General features: G+C 45.1%; 1 protein-coding gene across 2 annotated transcripts in view; it reads left to right on the top strand.

Moving 5' to 3' along the window:
• ME3 (malic enzyme 3) overlaps positions 1-20,565 on the top strand; it is an 85,947-nt gene extending 65,382 nt beyond the window's left edge. For both annotated transcript variants that reach the window (XM_053385539.1, XM_053385537.1), the window contains 8 exons: positions 8,143-8,252; positions 13,569-13,666; positions 14,848-14,961; positions 16,048-16,153; positions 16,298-16,440; positions 17,696-17,869; positions 19,130-19,228; positions 20,358-20,565. In XM_053385539.1, the coding sequence (XP_053241514.1) occupies positions 8,143-8,252; positions 13,569-13,666; positions 14,848-14,961; positions 16,048-16,153; positions 16,298-16,440; positions 17,696-17,869; positions 19,130-19,228; positions 20,358-20,519 (1,006 nt within the window). In that variant the 3' untranslated portion in view covers positions 20,520-20,565. The remainder of the gene's footprint in view (positions 1-8,142; positions 8,253-13,568; positions 13,667-14,847; positions 14,962-16,047; positions 16,154-16,297; positions 16,441-17,695; positions 17,870-19,129; positions 19,229-20,357) is intronic.
• Positions 20,566-21,041: the final 476 nt, after the last annotated feature.

Raw genomic sequence — 21,041 nt, 5'->3', positions numbered from 1 at the left:
ACCTTCCTCCATAATGAATTGCGGGGGGGTTGGACTAGATGACCCTTAGGTCTCTTCCAGTTCTAAGATTCTATGAATCTGCCTGACCCTTGTGATCATCCATTGAGATCCTCTTCCATGTTCCCTTAACCATCTGCAGTACAGCTTGTGAGCACAGGAGACCTAGCCCTTTTTTTGGGAGTGCTAAAACAGTTCCAGTGCCCTGTGAAAAGACTGGGAAGATAATTAAGCCAAGGTTAAAATGGTTTTTAGTTAAATCACCTGCCTTTTAATAGTCAGTTAAGTATACATACATTTGCATATTGCAAAATTATCTCATGCTTCAATTTAATACAAAGCTACCACTCTGTTTAAAAGAAGGAACATCTTCAACATTTTCTTCTCCTTCAGTGCTAACCTAGATCCAAACTGTGTTTAAAGAAATTAAAAGTGTTTTTCTTATCTTACAGCATCACCGGTTTTATTCTTCTCCCTCCGCAATTAAATTGGTTTCCAATTAAGAAATTAAAGTTTTGTTTGATGCACCTGCCAGTTAAATGGCAAGCTTATCGTCTCTGCGAGGTTGTCTTTCTCACCATTCCAGCAGAAAGGGCAAGAAGCAGAAATTCCAGGCGCAGATTGGGGGGGGGGAATGGCCAAGCTGGCACTCCTGGGGAGTAATCCAATTCAGTTCACATTTGCAGGTGAACCTATCTAATTTTGCACTTTCAGAAATGATGTGTGTGAACAGCCATCCTTCGAAATTCACACTTCTCTGAATTTTGCAATGCATTTTTTGAGTTAAGTCACTTGTAGCAAAATGCACAGAGAGAGAGAGAGAGTGAATAAAAAAGCATATATCGATGAAAAAAGCATTCAAAGAATTGTATTACTGGACATTGCACTCAAAATATGTCAGAAGAAATTCACACTAAGATGCCAACGAGTTTTCATGAGGGGTTCAAGGGGGAGATCACAACTCGATGTAGAAATGTGGAGAAGTAAACATAAGGATGGAAAAACAAGAAACTAGAGAGGAAATGAAATTTGCAGATTCACCAACCCCCAGCTGCCTCTAGAGAAATTGAACCTGACACCATAATTCACCGGTGAAATACTTAAAAACAAATATGACCTCATGCTGATTTCTCTTGACCTCATTTGAGGCTATCCACACTGACCTGGAAATAAGTCCCACTGAACAGAATGGGACTTACTTCTGAGTAGGCATGCAAAGGATTGCACCGGCTAAGCTGAAAAACCCTGTGCAGACTTGCAGGCTGCACTGAACTCTGTGGCTTTTGTTTCCAAGTGAAGAACATGTAGGGTGGAACTTCCCATCTCCTCCTCCCCTTTGCCTCTTCCCTCACTGCAATACTGTGCCACAGCCGTGTCAGTCGTCGGTCTCCAGGTATCGGGGAAATGCTAGATTCTGGTCCAGCCTCAAAGCTCCGGCTTTGTGTTGGCGTGATGGGTGTCTGAGCGAGCGGCTCAGATGCGCTCCCACACTCTCAGGAGCGCTGTCGCTGAAGTCTCATTAAACTGTCAACAGCCTTCTCCTATTTCCTTTCATGCCACACACCCATTTTGCCAGGCTGACTGCGAAAAGGAGAAGCTCGCTCCCTTTCATCAGCCCTCCTCCCCTGTTTTGACAGCAGGCCGCAAATCCCGAGAAGGCAGACACTCGGGACGACCGGCGCAACTTTGCTAGAGGAGGAGGAGGAGAGAACAGCAGGAAACATTGTTGAGAGATGCTTCGTTCAGCCAGTATCCCTGACCCAAAGCTCCTAGGTTTGGGGGACCCATGTCATTCCCCATCCCCAGATGTTGTTGGCGTTCCCCATCATCTCTGACCATTGGCCACACTGTTAGGGGGCTGTTATTATTTTTGCTCTTCGCCCCAGGGCAGGTTTCAGCATTATAACGCAATATTACAAACCATTTAAAGCAACTTGCAGGCACCAAGGTTGGTCCGAAAAATATCCACCTTGAGTGCCAAAAGACAGAGCAAAGAGGTGCATCTTCACCATTGGCCAAGGTCCCAGGTGCAACTCTATGGAGAGAGAATTTCAGGGCTGCTGCAGAGAGAGCGCCCTCTTCTGGTCCACCACCAACTAAGCTTCTAAGGGAGAAGGAGCTACCAAGAAGGCCCCCTTTGCTGATCTTAGAACCCGAGGTGGGTCTGTAGAGGCCTGAAGTTGCCTTTCAAGTATTTGGGACCTGAGTCGTTGAGTTGGAATCCAACAGCATCTCAATGGCAGTAAGAGGCTTCAATCGCCTTTAGCTGACAAATTCAAGCTGCACAATTAAAGTAGATTTTGAGCTCCTGCACAACCAACCCGCTTCCTCCCCAAGTCCTTTCTGCAGCCAGGAAAGTGACAGGCGAAATTCATCATCAAGAAGTGTGGGATAACGCGTACTTGACACCCAACATTGTCTAACCTCCCCACAAAAAAATCAGGGCAGATGCTCGCTAAATAGCCAGCAGGCAAATCACAATGGATTCTGAATGCACAGGTCATCTGAAAGCACTCACGAGAAGTGGGTTGGTGCAGTATGCCTGGGAATTTTCCGCCAAGTATTCATTTGTTTGCAGAGCCCCACTGAGAGGCTGTGCCCTTTGCTCCAGCTGAGTGCCGATTCCTGATATGTGGCGACGTGGTAAAGCTCAAGGGCGGGCAGAGTACCTGTTCTTGCTAACAGGATTGTGAGGCCAAAGGAAACCAGCTTTATTAAACGCGAACCCTGGAATTTGTGGCCTTCTCCAAACTGATGCCAAAGTTTTGTACTCATTTTGTGCCACAAGCCCTGTGTTCTGTACCCCCTCCCCCCAAAAAATAAGCAATTGCTACATCAAACTAGGATTTGCTATCAGTTTGGAGGGGATTCCAAATTTCAGGGTTTGAATCTAATAAAGCTTATGCAACCTCCAAATCCCCCCCCCCAAAGAGATTTCTTAATATTTTTATTTTGCATTGATTTTCTTATCCCTTTCTGTTTATTCTGCCAGTTGTGCTACCTTTCATATGAGTAGCCTTGGGCGACCTGGAATAGAAAGAAGGGATACGAAAACGGGTTTTAAGAAATACCAAAAATTGTTACACTTTTTCAGTCTTGGGTGCCCACTGTCAGATCCAACCACTTTAAGTGGGGACTCTCTAGTCGACCTGTTTACTGAGTATTCATCTTGATTTGCATGTCGCAAGGCTTGCATGGGGGTTATAATATTTTCTATCCACATACCTATTTCCTGCAATAAGCTGCTTCGTTGTTTTTCTTACCTACAAACATCTCCCAGTGCAAACATCTCCAGGGAGAAGTCTGCGCTCTAACCAGAATTCAGCCCCTTAATGTTGCCTTCCTCTGCAACCCGGGAGGTAATTGGGACCAATTATTCCAAGACTCTGCCTCTGCACTTATGCCTCCAAGCATGCCACCCTTTCCCAGCTGTGAGAAAGCATTGAGTCATGTGAACTTTCCCTTGCAGTTTGCAGTCCAGCAGTAACGACTTCATGTGATGTTAGCGCACGTTTTCATAGACCGATTTCTTCAGCCCGATGAGTCTGAGGTGACCTTTCGTTTTCCTAATCATGCAGTTTTCGCCCTTTCTGATTTTTGCATCATCCGCTAACCAGGAATGCATACTATTTCCCCACTGCAAGCACTCCATGCTTGCCGTGTTACTCATTCTCTCTGCTAAACCCATCAGGGCAAACCCTGGGCTGGCCATCTTCCTTTTACTAGCTCCAGGGAAGAGAGCCTAAACTTGTGGGAAGCTTCTCTCCCTTTCTCCAAGTGAATATTTCGGAAGGAATTTTGACACCGAACACTCGCTCTCGTAAACGTCAGGGTCCGCGTTGCGAAGGGTTTGCGAGGGCAGAGCCTGTAAGTGGGTCATCCGTGTGAAACTTGCAAGTAGCTGCCAGAAGGCCTTTTTTTTTTTTTAAAGCATTCATGGTTTTGGTTCTGCATTGGAAACTCCTGTGGAGCACAACGTTGTTTTCTTCCGGATGAGCCAGCAGTTTCAGAGTTTGACCCACAGGACTCAGGCCAGGGCACTGTTCACGGGTGCCCTGGGTCTTTTAAAGTGGGTATGGGGTGGGTCTCCTCAGGTCCTACTTGTGGGTTTTCCTTTGGCATCTTTATTGAAGAATAAGAAGAAGAGTTTGGATTTGATATCCCGCCTTTCACTCCCTTTAAGGAGTCTCAAAGCGGCTAACGTTCTCCTTTCCCTTCCTCCCCCACAACACACACTCTGTGAGGTGAGTGGGGCTGAGAGACTTCAAAGAAGTATGACTGGCCCAAGGTCACCCTGCAGCTGCGTGTGGAGGAGCAGGGAATCAAACCCGGTTCCCCAGATTACGAGACTACCGCTCTTAACCACACTGGCTCTCAATGCAACACATTGGCTTCTGTGTTGCATTAGATGGACCTTTGAGCCGATCCGGAAGAGCTCTTCTGCATTCCTGTGGCTCTCCTCCTCCTCTCCACCTCTTCCTTAAAAAGAAAACAAGACACTGAAGCCCTTTTTGTGGTCCACTTTGGGATAAGGATACGGCCTCTTGCAGGTCACATGCTTCCAGCTGAGAACCAATCATTTCAGCAAGGTTCTGTGGGACACCGGATCAAAAATAGCATACCCCCCGTATCAGGGCTGGATTTAGGTTTGATGAGGCCCTAAGCTACTGAAGGTAATGGGGCCATTTATATATCCAGCTGTCCTTTGTCAACTGCAAATTGTCGCTGTTTTTTGTGTTGAATATATGCTACATGGTAATTTATGGACCTAATAGGTATCTAAAGCCATTTGCACATGTTACTGTGCAACCAGTCCATGCAGAATGTAGGCACCCTATATATAAAGGTAAAGGGACCCCTGATCATTAGGTCCAGTTGTGGACGACTCTGGGGTTGTGGCGCTCATCTCGCTTTATTGGCCGAGGGAGCCGGCGTACAGCTTCCGGGTCATGTGGCTAGCATGACTAAGCCGCTTCTGGCGAACCAGAGCAGTGCATGGAAACACCGTTTACCTTCCCGCCAGAGCCGTACCTGTTTATCTACTTGCACTTTGATGTGCTTTCAAACTGCTCAGATGTTCAGATATTCATTTAGGAAAACACCAGAAGGTTTTTTTATTGGGAATAGTACCAGGAAGCCTAAAGGAAGAAGGCAAGACATATTTATACGCAACAGTAGCCGCAAGGCTATTGATTGCGAAAAATTGGAAAAGTGGTACTGTACCAACAAAGATAGAGTGGCTTGCCAAATTATTGGAGTACTACAATATATCCAAAACAATGGGAGAAATTGGAAGGATCTCAAAAGAAAAGGCAGACAGGGACTGGAAGGTGTTTAAAAGATACTTGCAAAACTATATCGGAAAATCAGAACTCCTATTAGAATAAACAAGTCTCGTTTCAAATATTGGAATACTAAATAAGATGGATAACAATGTGTAATAGAAAAAGAAGTATGAAATTAGGTTAAAGGTGTGTGAAAGAAAGTAATAGAAGTGGAAAGAAATTGCAATTGAGTAGATTGGAAGTCTAACACAAAGGTGGGGTGAGGGGTGGTGGATGGTGATGGGAATTATCTGTGGGATTGAGTGTAGGTATGTTGTAGGTATGTTGTATGTATGTAGGTATGTCGTATGAAATGTATGTATGTTTGTATGTGTATTAATGTTGAATTATTTTAACAATAAAAATTTTTTTTAAAAAAAGATAGCAGAATAAAAATTTTAAAAAAAGAAACACCGTTTACCTTCCCGCCAGAGCCGTACCTATTTATCTACTTGCACTTTGATGTGCTTTCGAACTGCTAGGTTGGCAGGAATAGAAATGAGCAAACCAGTGATATTTTAGGGAGCAGGCTAGCAGGCGGGGCCCATGACTTACATCATAGGCTGACTCCAGAGCACAGCACCAAAAAAACAGAAGGAAAACTTACCTTGTCCCGTACGTCACCACTCTCCTCTTCCTCCTTCAGCCACGGAACTTCCGGAAGTACGTCCGCATTGTTTGGTGGAGGAGGAAACTGGTCGCGATGCTGCAGAGGCTGGGGCAACCTTCCCTGGCCGCTCTGGACAGCACAGTGTCTCCTGATGTTGTGCAGGCCGGGGCAACCTTCCCCAGGACACGCCATTCCATGAGCAGGAGGTGGAAGACAAAAAATAGAAATGGGGAAGGGGGGCAGGGAATGAGTTGCGGCAGTGAGCGGGTGGGCAAGAAAGGGTTTGGCAGCAAGGAGGGGGTGAGCGATGGGATGGGGGGTGCCCCAGATTTTCCTCCCAAAATGTTGGGGGGTGTATGAGATAGTAGCATCTAAGTGGAGATACGTTTCTATTTTTTAAAAAAAGAAAGGAGCTTATATGGCGTGCTTTATGCCACTGAAAAACAGGTACCTGCCTGTAGAATGAATAGGATGGGGGGCCTTTGTAGGAGTTGAGTGCTCCCCCCCCCCTTCAAAAGAGGGAGTTACTTGTCTGGATCAATAAAGAGAGGCCATCATTGGACCTTCCTGCTGACAGGCACTTTTTAGCACCGTAGCAGGGGAAATTGTCCACAAATATCGAGGACAAAAAAAGGCCCCGTCTGAGAGAGACTGACAAAGGCTTGAGTCTTCTAAAAGCTGCAATGAATAGGGCTCTCAGTGGCCTGGCTAGAAGCGAAACATGATTTGTCTGGTTTCAGTTTCTGGTTTCAAGCCCTCGGTGTGTCCCACTTGTTCACACCGGATTTCTCAGGGAGAGCTGTGCCAACGTTTCCTTCCAATGCTTGCAGTCCCAAAGGCAGCATCATTGTGATTATGATTATTCATACGCTTCAGGGTTTAGTTCTCTGTCTTTTCTTTTTTGTCACTTGGGATGCCTCTCGACTGACACCGTTCTTTGCGAGGGATTCAAGCGCACACTGAAGGTGTAGGTTTGCACAGTTAAAGCAGGTTAAAGGGCCCTTATAGTAAAGTAAAGGGACCCCTTACCATTAAGTCCAGTCGTGACCGACTCTGGGGTTGCGGCGCTCATCTCGTTTTACTGGCCGAGGGAGCCAGCGTACAGCTTCCGGGTCATGTGGCCAGCATGACTAAGCCGCTTCTGGCGAACCAGAGCAGCGCACGGAAACGCCGTTTACCTTCCCGCCAGAGCGGTACCTATTTATCTACTTGCACTTTGATGTGCTTTCGAACTGCTAAACCTAGCAGGAGCAGGGACCGAGCAACGGGAGCTCACCCCATCACGGGGATTTGAACCGCCGACCTTCTGATCGGCAAGTCCTAGGCTCTGTGGTTTAACCCACAGCCAGTGCAAAACACAAATCCATTTTAATGGAGAAACTTGGCTTTCTAGAGTTTGGAAACTGACAGGGAAGTGCTTTAGAAAGTGTAAAATGAACAAATCACTAACAGGATGACATATAAGCACCCCTCAAGCATGCATTAAGCATTAATTGTGATTTATTTGCGTTGAGGTCCTATAACCCCAGTGCAAATAAATCACAACTAATGCTTAATAAAGACCAGGTACATTCTTAACTTCCATGTAAGCTTTGTGCAAGAAAATTCATCATGAATACTCAATAAATATGTCATTTAGAGGAGCATGTAGTCATTGAACATACTAATGACTTGCTGGCCATATGTCTATCTCTTGTTTATTCAGGTACATTTGAGAAGACATTATTGATTCCTGCCCTCCTTGTAGCCCACAAATGCCAAAATCAGAAATTTGCCTCTTGAGTCATCTGTTTTGTGCTTCCAAAATATAGATGGCAAAGGGCTTTGTTTTGAATGGTTTTTTTTACACCGAATTTGATGGTTCCAAGACAACGGAGCCTGCCTTGCGTTGGACCACATCTTAAACTGAGCACCTGTTTTACATTCAACACTAGCCCTACTCAGAGTAGACCTGTCAAAGTTAAAGGCCATGACTCACATAGGTTCATTTCGGTGGTTCTACTCTGAGTAGGACTTGGCTGAATGCAACCTATTGTCAGGATCTTTTAATGGTTTTTTAAAAAATGTTTTTAACGATTGACCAGCCGTGTGCAAAATTAGAATATTCTATAATGCTGTGTGAAGATGGATCTTCCGTTTCTTCCTGGAAAGACTTGCGCTGACACCAGACTCCAGCTCAGTTAATCTTGGTCTTTCTTTTGAAACCTGCAGGTATGGGATGAATTGCCTCATTCAGTTTGAAGACTTTGCCAACGCCAACGCCTTTCGCCTTCTCAACAAATACCGCAACAGATATTGCACGTTCAATGATGACATTCAAGGTAAGAGATGCAGAGCGTTCGCTGACGAGACACGGGACTTGGTACCACGCTGCATGGGGTTTCGCATGCAGCTGATCTCCGCTATGGAGGAAATTGATCAAAGGATGAGCACAGAAGCTGCGTGGCGTCTTAGACGTGGATGTGCTGAACTAGCTCATCCCAGACTTGAGGAAAAAGTCCGCAGGGGCATTCGGAAGTGTTGCTGGCAGCAGAAGACACCCATTAGTACAACTATCTGGCAGTAAGAAGACTCATTTCTTCTTGGCTGCTACTGTGATGTCAGTAACAGATGGTAAGGTTCTGGGTGACATGGAACTACCATCAACTGGGTTTCTCTGGGGCTTGTTCAGCTTTTTGCAACGCCTCGTTGATCTTTTCCTTTTAAAGTACTGAACAGATAAGTGTTTTTGAGCCTCTTTCCTGCTGTTGGGGGCTGGGGGCTTTAAATACGCTTGTATTAGGCTACTGAGAAATGCAAATTCACAGCCACATTGCAGCCTTTTGGGGACAGCTTGATTCTGGATTACACTTCCACACACACATACATACACACACGTCTTATTCCTTTCACTGATGCAGTTTTCTTCCACAAACCCCACTCTCTGCTCCCCTGTGAAACTGGAAAGATAATTGGAAAATACTGTTAGTTTCTTGCATCAGTAGACCCCACTGGTAGGATTAAGGGCCCCTACATATTTCTTTCTCATTTTGCATCCACAATTATTTGTGCTCATGCTGGTATCAAGGTGTTGTTGTTGTTGTTTAGTCATTTAGTCGTGTCCGACTCTTCGTGACCCCATGGACCAGAGCACGCCAGGCACTCCTGTCTTCCACTGCCTCCCGCAGTTTGGTCAAACTCATGCTGGTAGCTTCGAGAACACTATCCAACCATCTCGTCCTCTGTCGTCCCCTTCTCCTTGTGCCCTCCATCTTTCCCAACATCAGGGTCTTTTCCAGGGAGTCTTCTCTTCTCATGAGGTGGCCAAAGTATTGGAGCCTCAGCTTCAGGATCTGTCCTTCCAGTGAGCACCCAGGGCTGATTTCCTTCAGAATGGATGCGTTTGATCTTCTTGCAGTCCATGGGACTCTCAAGAGTCTCCTCCAGCACCATAATTCAAAAGCATCAATTCTTCGGCGATCAGCCTTCTTTATGGTCCAGCTCTCACTTCCATACATAACTACTGGGAAAACCATAGCTTTAACTATACGGACCTTTGTCGGCAAGGTGATGTCTTTTTTTATATATATAATAATATTTATTAGTTTTCCAACAAATTGAACACAACACTACAAAAAACCAAAAAAGAAAAAACATACAATAATACAATACAAAAAAAACTGCAAAACACTAACATACAACTAACAAAACAAAACAAAAACCATTTAAAACACAGTCCAATTTCAATATTTTATCCTTCTTTCACTAATTTCCACGACCTCCTCACACCTCCCTTTTTGTATTCCACTTCTATTAATTGTTTCAGCAATTCCTTTCCATCTTCCTCTATTTTCTATCCTATAATTGTCTTAACACATTCTAACCTTATTTTTCCCTTTAATGCTCTAATAATCTATTTATACTTAATTCCTTATAACATTTCTACTAAAGCCATATAACTTCATTCCAACATTTTTCTAACATTAATTTTCTAACATTAATTTTACAGTATTTCTGTAAATAGTCTTTAAACTTTTTCCAGTCTTCTTCCACCGACTCTTCTCCCTGGTCTCGGATTTTGCCAGTCATTTCCGCCAATTCCATGTAGTCCATCAACTTCATCTGCCATTCTTCCCTGGTGGGTAAATCTTGTGTCTTCCAATATTTCGCGATGAGTATTCTTGCTGCTGTTGTTGCATACATAAAAAAAGTTCTATCCTTCTTTAACACCAATTGGCCGACCATGCCCAGGAGAAAGGCCTCTGGTTTCTTCAGGAAGGTATATTTAAATACCTTCTTCATTTCATTATAAATCATCTCCCAGAATGCCTTAATCCTTGGGCACGTCCACCAAAGGTGAAAGAATGTACCTTCAGTCTCATTGCATTTCCAACATTTATTATCGGGCAAATGGTAGATTTTTTGAAGCTTAACTGGTGTCATGTACCACCTATAAATCATTTTCATTAAATTTTCTCTTAAGGCATTACATGCCGTAAATTTCATACCTGTGGTCCTTAACCGTTCCCAGTCAGCCATCATTATGTTATGTCCAACATCTTGTGCCCATTTAATCATAGCTGATTTCACCGTTTCATCCTGAGTGTTCCATTTCAACAGCAAGTTATACATTCTTGACAAATTCTTAGTTTTTGGATCTAACAATTCTGTTTCCAATTTTGATTTTTCCACCTGGAAACCAACTTTTTTGTCCAATTTGTATGCCTCCATTATTTGATAGTAATGGAGCCAATCTCGCACTTTGTTTTTCAATTTTTCAAAGCTCTGCAATTTTATTCTCTCTCCATCTTGTTCCATGTCGGCAAAGTGATGTCTCTGCTTTTTAAGATGCTGTCTGCACCTGCCAAAAACAAAACAAAACACACCAGTCTGGAAGGACCAAATACTAGCCTGGTCTCAGAGCAGTATGGCCAGAATCTAGGCTGGGAAGATGGGGGAATGTCTTGTCCCACACTAGCTAGAGGGGGGGTTGTGGTGACATTTAAAGCAGAAAAAGCATAACTTGTGAACAATGGTGCATTAACTGAAATGGGGGGGGGGGAGACTCCCAAGAGACAATTAAAGCTTTGATTCCAGCCTTCCTCTCCCTTTCCAAAGGAGACTTACAGCTGGAATCCTAAACACACATTCTTTCAAATAAGTCCCATTGAAATTAAAGCCACTTACTTGCAAGTAAACATGGTGAGGGACTGGGCCCTTAGCCAGTCTAGCTTCCCTTTGTTAATTAAGGAACTCTGTTTGAAGTAGAAACTTGCAAGTTTGCGGAAAGCAAAGAGACCAGTTTACAAAAGAATCCCTTCAGCAATCTGTGGCAAGATTTATTTTTTTAAGAGTGACCCTTTGGGATTAAACAAACATTGATTAGCCAATGGTTTGTGCAAAGCAGCTGCGAACACTTTTTTTTTTTAACCCCCCCCCCTTCAAGTTCAGCAAACTGTAATCTCAAAGATAAATTATTCTTCTGTGCCCAGGATGCATTAATTTTGTTGTCTTTTGAGTAATTGGAGAGCGAGTGAACAAACATGTGGAGGCGATGGAGGATTAGAAACACATTTTGAGGAGGAAAAAAACCCTATTACTGGCTCTTGTCATTGCACCAAAGCCTTGCAACCTTTTCATCCTATCTGGAATTGGATAGGATTATGAGTAACGACACACCCTGTCTCGCAGGGATATAGGCTTCTTAAAACCACATCACAGAACAGGCTGAGTCATACAGCAACATCGATTCCTCAACCCACACTCACCCCACTTCTTCTATCTTTATGAGAACATTTTTTAAAAAATAAACACCCTGAGTTTATTTGGCAGTGTCCACTTAGTTAGTTAGCTGTACAAGCCAACTATTAATCCATAGCTCCACCTAGTGGAAAGAGGGGTGCAGAGCAGTTTTGAGATGATGAACATTCATGTACAGTCATACCTCTTCTTGCAAATGCTTCATGTTGCGTTTTTTCGGGTTAAGAATGCGGCACACACAGAAGCATTCTGTGCAGTTCTCACATGCACAGAAGCACTCTATCACGCTTCGCACATACGCAGAAGTGCTGCTCTGGTTGTGGACTTTTCTGGGTGCAAACGGCACCCCGGAATGGATCGTGTCCGCAACCAGAGGTAGCGCTGTATAAGATAGCTAGATAGCTAGCTAGATGATCGATAGTTGATACATAGATCAGCTGCTCAGCGGCTTTGTTTCAACACCCCCTTCCCTCTTCCTAAAAAAAGAAAGAAAGCAGGATCTGCTTTTCGCCCCTGGACAATTCGGCTCCAGGGACCACGCATTCGCTTCTTAAGACACACAAACATTTCCCCTTACTTTTTAGGAGGAAAAAAGTGCATCTTATGGAGCGAAAAATACGGTAATTGGCAGCCAGTGCAGTTTGATGTAAACCACTTGGATATCTAAATTTTTAAGACATGGCAGTGAACATATATTTTACTAAATATACTAAATAACTATAAAGTGAGTCCTAAAAATACCGCAAGGGTAAGAAGGTGATGGGCTGGGGGAACCAATAAAGGACTAAGCCCAGAATCCTACCTGTGCAACTTCTTCAAAAGGAAAAAAATAGCTCACCTGAAGTGTGCGGAAGGAGGCGGATTGACAGCTGAGCCAACATTCATCTCGCTGGATTTCATGAATGCCATAGCAAATTGTAAAGCTGTGTTCACACTGCGGGCAAGGAACCTGCTGTGATTACTCTTCAAATAACTGTCTGTATTCACCCTTTGATGTGGAGTTTCCTAACACTTAAAAGCAGAGCAGCAGCACCTGCTGGGTTTTAAATGTTGTTTGGATTGCATGCTTGCCCAAGATAATGTTGAAATCTCTCCCCTCCTGAACTATTCATTATAGTTTTCTCTGTGCCTAATTGAGACAGGCATGGAAGGGTGAAGGAAATTAAAGGGAAATCTGTGTTAATTTTTAATCCTAGCTGGATAAAAGTTTCCTAAGACTGTGATCTGAAAGACTTCTAATGTGCTCATGGGCATCCTGGAGACATATGGTTGTACCTTTTGGAAATACAACGCAAGACGACAAGCGTTTGGACTGACCCAGCAGGCCTCTTCTTGCGTTCCTTTGTTTTTCATCCATACTCAGGGCTACACATCTTCCATTTCAGAACGAACCTGAGCAATGCACAAGCCGCCTTCTGTCTCTCAAACGTGGGTCCCTAGCTGTTGTTGGACTACAACGCCCATCATCCCTAGCTAGCAGGACCAGTGGTCAGGGATGATGGGAGTTGTCGTATGACAGCACAAAATACTGCCAAATTATAAAATCAGGCATTATAACAATCAACACATTTAAGACAGGCAGCAAAATACACTTCAGAGCAAACACCTTGCAGAACTTGCACCATGTTTCAAAAGCTGCTAGGGGCGGAAACATATTTGTTAACCATTTCAAATCGGCAGGGAGTTCCATAATTTTGATGCCACCACTGAAAAAGCCCTGTTTTTTTTCAACTGTCCAACAGATCTCATGAGTAAACGGGACAGAAAGCAGTTGCCTCTGCTGCTGGTTTTGAAGCCCCAAGAAAGTTGTCTGTCTTGTTATCTCTGTGTCCCCAGGGACATTTCCAGCAATTTCATGTGACTCTATGGGGTTTGGGGTTGCTGTTTTTTCTCTCCAGGAACTGCCTCTGTTGCAGTAGCCGGCATCCTCGCAGCCTTGAGGATCACAAAGAACAAGCTTTCTGACCACAAATTTGTCTTCCAAGGAGCTGGAGAGGTAGGATTCCTGCTGCCCTTGAGGAAAGGCGAAACAAGTCACAGTTTTCCTTTTGCTCTTTCCTTTTCTCTTTTTAAATAGCTGGACACAAATTTGAAAGCAGTGAAGTCATTGTAAGCCTCAGGAGGCGGGGGTAGTTTTGAGCTTTGCAGCTCTCCTCACATGGTAGTTTTGCAGAAGGAGATTACACAGCTGTGAGGGAGGCGCCCCAGAACGACCCTTGTGTTTATGGCTTGGGATGTGGAGCCTACATTTGTGCCAAGTCCCTAAAGATCCCGCAGCGTTTCGTAGAGAATGAGACATGACCCACGGCTACCCATATTTCACAGGTTTCTGCTTTGTGTCTAGCGAATGAAGTAAACAGTGCTTCAGGTTATTTTAATTAAAAAACACACACACACACACAAAAACCAAAACCAGCCAGAAACCAGGTGATTTCTCTTTCTGGTTTTTTTTTTCCCCCATTGAGGGAATGAATTAGAATTACAGAATTGCACAGTTGGAAAAGACCACAAAGGTCCTTTAATCCAACCCCCTGGTAAATGCAGGTTCTACAGTGCAAAAATGGATGACCACCCATCATCTGCTTAGGAGTCTCCAGCAAAAGAGAGCCCACCACCTCCCAAGTCTGCCTGTGGTCACTATCAAACAACTCTAACTGATAGGCAATTTCTCCTATTAGAGGAAATGATTGGTGGTGGCGGTTGATTAGATTTATATATCGCCTTTCATCAAAAGATCTCAGAGCGGTTCACAAGATAAAAGCACAAAAAAATAGTTGAAACAGAAACAATACACACACACACCCCAAAAAACCCCACACAATTAAAAGGCTGTATAATATTAATAAGCCAAAGGTCTGGTTAAAGAGGAACATTTTTGCCTGGCATCTAAAGATACGTAATGAAGGCGCCAGGCAGGCCTCCCTGGGAAGAGCATTCCACAAAAGGGGAGCCACTGCAGAAAAGGCCCTGTTCTTTTATTGCCACCCTCTAGACCTCTTGTTGAGGAGGCACACAAAGAGAAGCTTCAGAAGAATGATCACAGAGTCTGGGTCGGTTTATATGGGGAGAGGCCACCCTTGAAGTATTGAGGTCCTAAGCCATTTAAGGCTTTATAGCTCAAAACCAGCACTTTGAATTAGGCCCATCATCGGTTGTCTTTTCTGCCTGTGTTTTCAGGCGGCGATGGGCATAGCTCACCTGATTGTGATGGCCCTGGAGAAGGAAGGAATTTCAAGGGGAGAAGCTATCAAAAAAATCTGGATGGTGGACTCCAAGGGACTCATTGTAAAGGTATTAACAACAGATCTATGCTCCCCATCCTGGGGCAAGTCTGGGGGCAGGCGGGGTATGTGTGTGGAGAGCAGCTTTGCAAATGTTTGGGATGGTTCATTGCAGAAATGAAAGAAGCCTATTGTGAACAGCACCTATTGGCTAGCACCCATGGCCACAAACACATGTATGCCAATATAACTTGACAGTCCAGCATGCTGCTGTATAATACTTGTCTGTAATGCAGTTTGCAATGGTTAGTTCACAGGGCTCATTTTCCATTTTCATCTTCTGTTCCTTTTGAAAACCGAGTCCAGTTCCCCAAGGCCTCTGAACATAGGAAAATATTAGTTACTTGGATTTCTCAACTCCTCTTCCCCCCCTCCTTGCTCCAACCCCAAGCATTTGGGATAGATAGCTAAAAAAATTTTTTTTAACACATACATACTGACAAAACCAAATAGAATGAAATATCCATTAAATAGAAAAGTGGTGTGTCAAATTTTAAGCGATGCCATCATCTCCCTTCTTTAACCGTCAAAAGTCAATGCAGCAAATGACATACCTTCCAACATTTCTCCGATGAAAATAGGGACATCCCATTCTATAATGATCTATTATTTATACCCTATACATCTTACTGGGTTGCCCCAGCCACTCTGGGCAGCTTCCAACATATATTAAAACATAATAAAACACTAAACATTAAAAAAAAACCTTTTCTATACAGGATTGCCTTCAGACAACTTGGGGGGGGGGGTTGGATAACTCCATACCCTCCAACATTTCTCCAATGAAAATAGGGACATCCTAAGGGAAAGTGGGACATTCCAGGATCAAATCAGAAACTGGGACAGTGTCTGTAAATAGGGACACTTGGAGGGTCTGAAATTACCGTCTTGCACCAACTTCAGATAACACTCAAACTTGGACTTTGGGGAGTCTCCAGAGGAAAGGAGCTTCTCCAGCATTTATGGGGCACCCACCAAGAGCAAGTCATAAGTTCTTGGTGTCCAGGTGGCATAATCTTAGCAGATCTCTGGTGCTAGGGCAAAGGCGACTGCTTCAAGTCTATCACCTTTTGCTTTTGCTTTGTTTGACTCCCAGGGCAGAAGTCACTTGAACCATGAGAAGGAGATGTTTGCTCATGACCATCCCAACGTGAAGACCCTGGAGGAAGTGGTGAAGGCAGTAAAACCAACAGCCATCATTGGTAAATGTTAGGCTCCCAATTGCTTTGGAACGCTTGTTTTTGTTTTTATATTGCTGCTTTTAAGCAGTGGTTTTTAGACTGCAGCCTTAAGAGATAAACCATTTGCTGATGCTTTTGTTGCTGTTCTTTCCTTACCTGTTGCAGGTGTGGCTGCTATTGCTGGCGCTTTCTCTGATCAGATTCTGAAGGACATGGGGTCTTTCAACAAGAGGCCGATTGTGTTCGCCCTGAGCAACCCTACAAGCAAAGCAGAATGCACTGCGGAACAGTGTTACCGCTTGACCGAGGTATAAGATTCCCCTTCCTCCTGCTTTCATTTCATTTTTGATTAATGAATTAAATATAATAATTGTGTACCACTTGACTGCAAGGAAACCTCTAAGTGGCTTGCAAAAATTTATAACGGCGCATTAAGGTTACTGGTTTTAAAAACAAGCAAACACTTAAAAACAGCTGTTTAAAAAATATTACTACCTTGCCACCCCATTCTCTGGCCGCTGAATGAAATTACAGAATTCCAGGCTCTTCCCCAAGATGGTGTTTCCGTTGGGAAAACTGAGACGCAGCGGAAGCTACTAGCTAGTGTCTTTAAGATATATGATTTATTAGAACAGGTATACACTTGGAAGTCTGCAGCGGAGGGGGTGCAGAACATTGCAGCCTAAGTATGTCTCAGGTTGCCCCTCTCATCGCTTCAGCAAAAGCAGCAGTCAGTCATGGCTCTTGGTCTCTCGGTGCAGTTTCCTCCAGTCCGCAGTCAAGATGTTCTTACCTCCAGCCCCCGCCTAGAGTTCTGGCCTGCCCAGCAGTTCATGGAATCAGAATCATAGAATTGATTGGAAGGGACCACAAGGGTCATGTAGTGAAGTGAAGGACATGAGGCAGGAGTTGATAATGCAGGTGAGCTGCGCACAAGCAAGCTGCCGGCCAGCTCTGTGGAGGCTCCTTTTATTGACACAATATGCAAACCCAGGCAGATACATTTTGGCCTGTGACTTTTACACATCTCCCAGTCCCAAGATCATGGGGCGGTACAAAGTTATTTTGGCACCTGTTTCCACCGCACCATTTTCCCCTTGCACAATGTATGACAAAGGAGACAAAGGTCTCAGAGACAAAGGTCTCAAGAGACAAAGGTGACAAACAGGATACGGCAGACCACCGAGACCGCAAAAGGTTAGAGAGAGGGCAAGATGTTCAGACAGCTGTGGCCTTATCTGTGAGGGGGAGTGTGCTCTGCACCCCAAGGTCACATTCAGACAGCTGAGGCTGCCCGTGGGCGGGAGTGTGCTCCACAACCCAGCGATCATTCCTACAATGTAGTCCAACCCCCTGCAATGCAGAGTTGGTTCAAGGGGCGGCGGCACATGCTCTACCACCGACGGAAAGGGCACCCGCCCCCCTCCTCTGCCAGTGTTTGAAGAAATCAAGGCCGCTGCTACGAAGGCTGAAAGCTTCCTTTCGGTTTCCAGTTCCACCCAAGCTGCCTGGCGTTCTCGCAAGTCTCTCAAGGTCCCCAAATCTTTCTCGCTCTCTTTACAGGGCCGAGGCATATTTGCGAGCGGGAGCCCGTTCTCCAAAGTGACCCTGCCAAATGGACAGACCTTCTTCCCAGGCCAAGGGAACAACGCCTATGTTTTCCCGGGAGTTGCTCTGGGAGTGATCGCCTGTGGAGTCCGGCATATCTCCGAGGATATCTTTCTCACCACAGCAGAGGTTTGGGAATTCCCTCTCATTCTGCCACCATTGCAGTGGCAAATTTCTCAGGACTGCACCCACTACCCCTTTCTGCCTTGTCCTTTCAGAACTCCATCTCAGGGCACATACACCTTCCGTTTTCAGGCCTACCGCCCCCCAATTCCCCTTTCTCACAAGGCGTAGGAGCAGACCCAGGTTTATCTGTGAGGGAAGCTGTTTAGTTTATTTTTATTTTATAAAATTTATACACTGCCTTCGGGAGAAGAAAAAGCTAAGGAGGAAACTCTACAGAAATCTGGAGTGGAGTCCCGGTTGAATGGCACCTTGTACGCCTCCTTCCGGCAATGTATTGCTCTGCTTTCCTTTGGACCACATCAGTGAGGCTGAGAGGGGGATCTTGTCGTCTGGGGAGCCCACAACCTCCATCCACACTGCCCAGGCTTGTGCCCTGGAGAGGCCACTTAAGTGCTGCTAACACAGCAGTTTGGCTTCACCCCCGGAGGCATACCGTATTTTTCGCTCCATAAGGCGCACCGGACCATAAGGCGCACCTAGTTTTTAGAGGGGGAAATCAAGAAAAAAAATCTTATTCCATCTCGCTCGCTGTCTTGGCTTCTGCCATAGCCGCGCGCAGCCTCTCCCCACCTCCCGCAAAAGCCCACAGGAGCCGCACACCCTTTAAGGAGCGTGCGGCTCCTGCGGGCTTTTCTATGAGGAGGGAGAAGGGACTGACTGGTCGCATCAGTCCCTTCTCCCTCCTGCGGAAAAGCCTGCAAGAGCCTCGCGGAGCTTGTGTGCGGCTCTTGGGGCTTTTCCCGCCTGCCTCCCCCCTGCATTCGCTCCATAAGACGCACACACATTTCCCCTTACTTTTTAGGAGGGAAAAAGTGTGTCTTATGGAGCGAAAAATACAGTACTCCATTGTCCCTTGAGACATATAGATGCCAACAAGATTGCAAACGAACAAACAAACCTCGAAGTGGTTTTGCAAAACATTCAAGAAATAAAATCAGCAAGAAGCTGAAAACCACATTGAAATGCACAGCAACCTTCTACATGTCTGCATAGGCTTGCCTAAACAAAAATGTCTTTATCAGGCACCTGCTTGATATCAATAGGCAGGGAGTTTTCTATTATCTTACCTAGGCAGCTGTGGAAGGCTGCCTAGGTAGGATAATAGTCTCAGGCAGCTACCAGGGAAGAGCTCACATTCAGAAGGCCTTCGCGTTTATCTTTCTGAAAATCGCACGACTCTCTCTCCTTTCCTCCCCTTGCTAGTCGATCGCAGAAGAGGTCACTGAGGAGAATCTTGCAGAAGGAAGGTTGTATCCGCCTCTGAGCTCCATTCGAGATGTCTCCTTAAAAATCGCTGTCAAAGTAAGTTCTGTGGCCTTTTCCGTTTTGGCGAGGTTGAAATGGTACATCGGAGGCCTTCCTCTTGAAAACAAAACCGGTCCCTCTGACCTATACCCATAGATCTCAGTGCAGTTCACAAGAGGGGATTTAGGGGGATCTCCCCTCCAGAACTGCTGATGGAAGAACATTTAAACATGCCAAAGTAAAGGCTCTGCAATGTTTTAGCAGAGAGGGTGCAGAAAGATAGTTCTCTGGTCTATTTGTTTATCTATTGCATTTATAGTCCACCTTTTTCTCCTTGAAGCTGATGGTTCTCCCCTCCTCATTTAATCGTCACAACAAACCTGCGAGGTAGGCTAGGCTGTGAGGCACTAACTGTCCCTCAAGGTCACCCAGCGAGCTTCATGTCCGAGTGGGAATTTGGACCCTGGTCTCCCAGGTCCTAGTCCGAAACCACACAGCCTCTCAATGGCACTCCAGTCAATGGAATGTGTATGGATAAAATAGGCATACATGGGCCTCCCATTCAAAAATAAATAATCGCCCAGCACAGTACAATCCCCATGGCCAGAGCATGTGGCCTAGTGGATAGAAGATTGGATCAGTTTGTGAGTGTTTGTGTGAAACCTATAACAATAAATATATGTGCTGTGTGCACACATATGTATTTAACAAGATCTGTATACCACTTAATATAATTTACACACAATATAATTTACACACATACACACATGAATGAGTGGTATAAAATACGAAAAAATACATGAATTATAGAAAATATAAAAAATTCTGCATCGTGCAAAGCTTGATTTGGTGGCCTTTGTAAGTTACGCAGATGACGCTCAACCTGTTCATAGCTGAGCAGTTGACAACACTTTATATTCCTTCTGCAAGTCCTAACACAGGACCAAGATCCTTCTAGATGTCGCTTAATCCCTGCTTCAGCCATTGGGATGCCCTACTCAGCCGCTGGGTGAGCTTGATAATTGAGTAGGAATTTGAGGCTCAGTCACCTGGGTCCAAATGCAACTTCCGGTGCCAACCTTCCCGATCCTGCCCCCGCCCCCCCGACATTTTGCACCAAAGTATCTTGAAGGCACCAGATTGGAGGAAGCCACTCTATTCCTTCTCGTCTTTCTCTTGCTTTTAGGTTGTCGACTATGCCTACAAAAACAACTTGGCCTCCTGGTACCCGGAACCGGAAGACAAAGAAGCCTTTGTCAAATCCCTCATCTACAGCCCTGACTACGATTCCTTCGTTATAGATAATTACCGGTGGCCGCAGGAAGCCATGCAGACTCAAAACATTTGATGTTCCTCTCTATCTCTTTTGGTCTTAAAGAGACTCTGATCCTTAAGATCCTTAAGATCAGTAGTCTTCAAGCTTATAGATTCCTCAGCTTATAGATGGAGGGGGCTGAGCAGGCGCCCATCTTTCCTTGGTGCCATTTTTCCTTCCTTCCTTCCTTTTCAAAAAGAACCGCACACATACCTGAGCCGGAAATGACGCAACAGGGGCCATTTGCGTTCCCAAACAAATGCACTGACACGTCGAGGTCGGCGCAAGATGGCTCCATCCTGTTGTCTTCCCTCTCTTAGTTTACGCGCATGCCACAACTTTGGGGAAATGTTCTGCAGTGGGGACGCCGTCCCCCAAAATGCCCCACAGCTCTGGCATAACCCCACTGCCCTTCCCAGTGTTAGTCCTTGCAGCGGAACTCCAGTAAACCCCACAATAGCAGCGGCTGAGAGACCGTACAACTAGGGATGTGGCCAAATCGTGTCAATTTCACTTTCTTTCGCATCTCCCCCCCCCACCCCATTCCTAAGCTCA

This window comes from Podarcis raffonei, chromosome 4, assembly GCF_027172205.1.
Source record: "Podarcis raffonei isolate rPodRaf1 chromosome 4, rPodRaf1.pri, whole genome shotgun sequence".
Lineage (NCBI taxonomy): Eukaryota > Metazoa > Chordata > Lepidosauria > Squamata > Lacertidae > Podarcis > Podarcis raffonei.
The sequence above is the reverse complement of the archived record's forward strand: the minus strand, read 5'-3'. Positions and strand labels throughout refer to the sequence as shown.